Here is a 4876-nt window from a genome sequence, read left to right as displayed (position 1 = left end):
TCATGTTTGTTTAACTTCATTTGTTTCAGGTCCATGTTTATTGTTTCTAATACGTGAGTGCCACTGTCATTTATGTTAATAAATGTTCGTCCCAGTCGGTGGAGTCTGTGCGTCCTGCCCCTCGCCCTATGGCACTCGGGCCGCCACACGTAATCACAGTGCATTATTTCTTTATTATATTAAACTTTTGTACTGGTGTTAAAGCAGGCCAAATATTATACATTGATTCATATACTAAGTACTAAAAGTGTTATACATTGATTGATGCGGAGAAAACTATACATCAACTTTTTTATGGCTACTAAATAAAGGTACAATACTGAGCCTGATAAGTATAAACATTTTAAACAGCTTTTTATCGTTTAGGGTTTTTTTTTCCTTTTGTGCAAGTCTAAATTAGTCCACTGGGACAATGACACACAAACACTAACACCAACACATCAATGGTCCCTCAATTTAGAGTATTTTTTATTTGAAATGGAGCCGAACTGAGCATGACAACACTGGGATGGAGCAGCGGGTAGGAGAGCCTCATCTTCAGCGTTGCTTGGAGGTGCTCTCCATGGAAGTGATGGCCCAGGGGTGGAAGAATGCCATTCTGGTGGAGAAGGTGGGGTGCCAATGAGACAGGTGTGTCATGCCTGCAGAAGACACTGTCAGAGGCAGATAAGCAGAAGGACAAGGTGAAGTAACATAGCTCAAGGTCCCTACTTAACTGCACCATTTAGAAAGCATGCATAACTTAAAGATAGTTGTGAAAGCCTGAAGGTCTACAACAGGCAGTAATGAACTTTTCTAAACTGGATTTATGGGTTTTACATTGCGCAGAGGCTGAACGATTTTTAATTTCGACCTTTTGTCAGTGTGTTTACAGTATTTACTTACTGTAGCCCAGTCCTTGAATGAAGTATTTCAAGGCTTCTGCCAGCTTGCCAGGCTATAAGGTAAGAACAGGACACAATAGATTACACAGTGCATCACTCAGTTTGAATGCAAGAGCATTATTTTAATGGGTAACGACAGACCTGATCAAGCTGTGGTAGACCTCCACAGTCAGCCATCTTCATGAGGGACAACATGAAGGACAATGTTATTCACCACAAGTTCATCACAAAGTTCTAGATTTATAAGCCCCCAGTGACATATAATGACTTCTGCATTTATAATGAGAGTCAAATAAAAAAAGCAAAACATAACATTTTAAGTATCGCTTTGCTGAGGTTTGAAGGTCACTAACTTTGAGGAGGGTTGTCTTTGAGGGATTCATTTTGGAATTGCAGTCAACCTACGACGGAAAACACAAACATTTGCACGCAGGCTCCCAGGTACATATAGAAGTTTGATTTGAATGCTGGGTTGGATTTTGAATGTTGTTTTTAAACTTCTGCATGTAAAACAAGCTGTACATACCACAGCATCCACCACAGGAGAGTCATCTCCTACCACCAGAAGAGTGTGACACCTACAGCAACAAAACCTTTCAGGCATGTGGTGGCACAGGGGCATTTTACATCAAAAAATAACATGGAATAAGGATAAAAGAGAAACAGTTTCTCACTTACTTTAGAGTCTTTCTACCCAGAGAAGTTCTCTTAATGTTCAGTTTACTTCGGCTGAAAATTGATCAGATCTAATAAGACTGGGAGCTGTTCATATGACAAACAAGTCTAGAAGCAGAGAGCTCAGAAGATTCCATAGAATGCAGATGTCAGTCATACCTGTTGTAGGACTTCATAAAATGCAGAAGGTTGGTCTGGTTAATCCTTTTGCTGATGTTGTGACGGAAGGTCTTTACAAATTCTGCCTTCTTCTTAATCTCCTCCTGCCACGGTGCCATAAAGGAGTCAGTCCAAGACACAATCAGTCACAAAACATTAAAACTTGATGTGAATATGAATTTAAATGTCTCTTCCTCTATATGCACAGTCTGCACAGGCACTCGAGACAGAAATGTATAATAAAAGGAATATGTAAAAAAAAAAAAAAACATTGTTGACCTTTTGATGGACAATAATGTAGGCATCTGGTTCTTTAGTTACGAAAAGGACACAGTCTAAATTCAGGACAGCTCATTTGGAACACTCATCTTTAGTAATAAGGCATTTAACTTTTAAATATTCTAGTTCAGTGTTTAGTGACCCAGTCCACAGTACACATGAAATGGCCCACATGTTTATTCTAACCCAGCCCAGTACAACTGTACCAGGTGTTCATTTTCCTAATGGCTTGGTTTAGGAGCTAGGATGATGTTGTCAGGAGCTGGGATAGAGGGAAAATGTGGGATGTCAGATGTATCACAAGGACTGGGTTGACAAGTACTGCTCAATAATACATACAATATACATTTCATTTTAGGCGTTATTTCGTACCTGACCGAACAGGTGGGAGATGACAACACTGGGGGGACCAAGGGCCCAGCTGGAAATCTGTGGAAAGTGTGGGTTGATCTTTAGTGGCTGGAGTACACATAAGCTTTGATCAAATACATTACTTTATTAAAAGAGGCTTGACACTGTTCTAAGGATCCTAAAAGAATAAAAATATAGGGTCGATTGTCACCATATGATTGGCATGAAAGGTTAACTGGAAACTGCAGAAAACTAAGAGTAATATGCTGAGAACTATTTGTTATCACATTGAAAGTTATATGGATTCAGTGAACAGCCAAGACACAGGGAACAAGACAGTTTAAATACATGAAGTAATAAGAGTTAAACAAGACAGGTGCAAATAATAAGGAGCGGAGAAAATGAAGCTAAGGAACGGAACCACAACAAGGAAGTAAAGCAAAACAAAAGACATGAGACAGGGAAACCATAGACATGGACGCTAGGTGGGACCAGCTAAACGACATAATTGTAGAGATACAGGGATCGTGATGATTAAGCAGGGTGTTAACAGAATGATAATTACTATTGCATTAGACTGTGATACCTTGGATGCTGCCCGGTCTGCCCAGCCCTCTACCTGAGCATTAATGTTCATCAGGACAAGGCCCTCAACCAAGTCTGGGTACTTCAACTGCAAGACATTTATGCATGAGCAGTCAAAGGGAGATGAACCTTCAGGGCAAAATTACTTACTATATGTCAAACTGTTGTAGTTAAATGAGCAATTAAGAGTCTCCATATTTGGCATTCTTGCACTTTACATTGCACTTAGAAAAAGGTTTGTTTACATGTGCAAGCAGAGGAACAATAGTGAAGTGTCAGTATTCTGGAGAGTTGATGTCTAGCTAGCTTGACAGTGTAATGATTAGGATTATGCTGCAAGTATCAACACTTTGTTACAAAGCAAGAATTTCACCAAGGAGTAATCCTTGTTTGATCATTGTGTTAAAATCTATTGGGAAGAAAGACAGTGCTACAACTCACAGCGAACCGTGTGAGGATGTTTGCTCCTGCTCCAACACCCATTCCAATAACACTCTTAATTCTGTGGAGAGAAAAAAATGTACATAACTTTAAACCATTAAAGCGCAAGGTTTCAGATTAGAACAAGGATTGACAGTTTAATCTCAGAGTAAATGGCTAATCTGGTTCACTCACTTAAAATGCTTGAGCACAATTGGGAGGGTCTCGGAGAGCTTGTCCATTGAGGGATATGTGAATCTACAGGAAAAAATTGCCCTGAGTGAGTTATAATTCTAAGGGACGCCACTGATTCTTCAGGATTTGAACCTGCTAAACCTAGCTATGATGTACTGGGAGCCACAGCCATCAATGTAGCATATGAACGCTAAGAAAAAAGTTCATGAAAGAAACCCTGGTGCATGACAAGCCGGTGCCAGCTAGACATGCTGACAGTCAGGGCCTCCAGATGTTAGTTTAGGTGGGCACCAACACCATGGCATAGAGTCGTCCTGTCTGACTGCCAGGAAGGAGTGGTCTGAGGGCAGACGGAGGGCTATGGAGTAGGTTCTGATAAATATACATTCTGGAAAAAATTGTATGGGGTAGCTGAAGGTCACATTTTAGATTAGATTTAACCTTGGAATGTCTTTCAGCCCCTGAAAGAACATTGTGGCATATGGTGCACTCACGCTCACCCTGCAGGGAAGGTGCTGGCACCCTCATGTTGCCCAGGAGCGTTGACCTGACACACGGCAAAGTGTCGCATGATTTCCTGCATGTCCTCATCATAGAAAAGAACGTCGAAGCAAGTTTTGTCTGCAGACATGCATTCCAGGGTCATTACAACACAATAAATGATGCTTATGCTAAGTTTTAGACTTTAGAGCAATCAGCTACGTGCCACAAGCAACAGTATCAGAGTCTTACGGTTCATTCCGATGTCATGGTAGGTGAGGATGACCGGTCGGTTATCCCTGGGGATACCTGCCATGGTGCAGCATACAGTGCCAAAGGGGGTCTCCACATTGTCCTCCTATAAGACCCAGGTGGAGTATAAAGGTCTAGGTCTAGATGTATAAGAAAAACCTCTAAAAAGAGGTCTGATTCCACTGCAGTGGTTTTGTGTGTCAGGACATTACTCTGTCACACTTAGAACTACTTCTGTGGAATGAGCCTCTTATCACGAGGAATGTCAATCATTTATTTATTATTTATCATTAACCAAGTTAATTTGTTTACAAAAGATCATGTTTGACTCAGAAGACACATGACAGTGCTTGAAAACATGCTTTATGGGTAAAAGCTTTAGCCTATTGAAACATCTGTGAAAAGGTAGTGCTACTTACCACAACTTGACCCCAAAATGCCCCCTTAAAATCCTTCAGACAAAACACAGAGAAAAATAGATTTTGGAGTGGTAACATTTCATTCTGGATGTGAAAAGATCCATCCCATAGACTTTATTCTATTAACAGTACTCAATGTCTGAAAATACAGCCTTATTTTACCGGACACAACGGGTC

General features: G+C 40.6%; 1 protein-coding gene across 1 annotated transcript; it reads right to left on the bottom strand.

Moving 5' to 3' along the window:
* Nucleotides 1-320: 320 nt before the first annotated feature.
* On the bottom strand, nucleotides 321-4379 carry LOC145655900 (protein NDRG1-like). Its single transcript, XM_081709364.1, has 11 exons — nucleotides 4281-4379; nucleotides 4049-4169; nucleotides 3549-3611; nucleotides 3375-3435; nucleotides 2935-3021; nucleotides 2370-2456; nucleotides 1411-1446; nucleotides 1238-1285; nucleotides 1026-1061; nucleotides 886-937; nucleotides 321-598 (listed from the first exon to the last, which is right to left on the bottom strand). The coding sequence occupies exons 1-11, from the start codon at nucleotides 4342-4344 to the stop codon at nucleotides 441-443; spliced, it is 813 nt and encodes a 270-aa protein (XP_081565490.1). The 5' UTR covers nucleotides 4345-4379; the 3' UTR covers nucleotides 321-440.
* Nucleotides 4380-4876: the final 497 nt, after the last annotated feature.

Source organism: Electrophorus electricus, unplaced genomic scaffold, assembly GCF_041902795.1.
Source record: "Electrophorus electricus isolate QZ-2024a unplaced genomic scaffold, ASM4190279v1 Scaffold39, whole genome shotgun sequence".
Classification (NCBI taxonomy): Eukaryota; Metazoa; Chordata; class Actinopteri; order Gymnotiformes; family Gymnotidae; genus Electrophorus; species Electrophorus electricus.
The sequence above is the reverse complement of the archived record's forward strand: the minus strand, read 5'-3'. Positions and strand labels throughout refer to the sequence as shown.

Excerpts from the sequence above, each read along its gene's own strand:
- LOC145655900 (XM_081709364.1), bottom strand. The coding sequence starts at position 4,344 with ATGGCAGGTATCCCCAGGGATAACCGACCGGTCATCCTCACCTACCAT. Across the intron at positions 3,436-3,548 it reads ATTGTGCTCAAGCATTTTAA|AATTAAGAGTGTTATTGGAA; the intron begins GTGAGTGAACCA and ends TTCTCTCCACAG. Across the intron at positions 1,447-2,369 it reads TCTCCCACCTGTTCGGTCAG|GTGGTAGGAGATGACTCTCC; the intron begins GTACGAAATAAC and ends CACACTCTTCTG.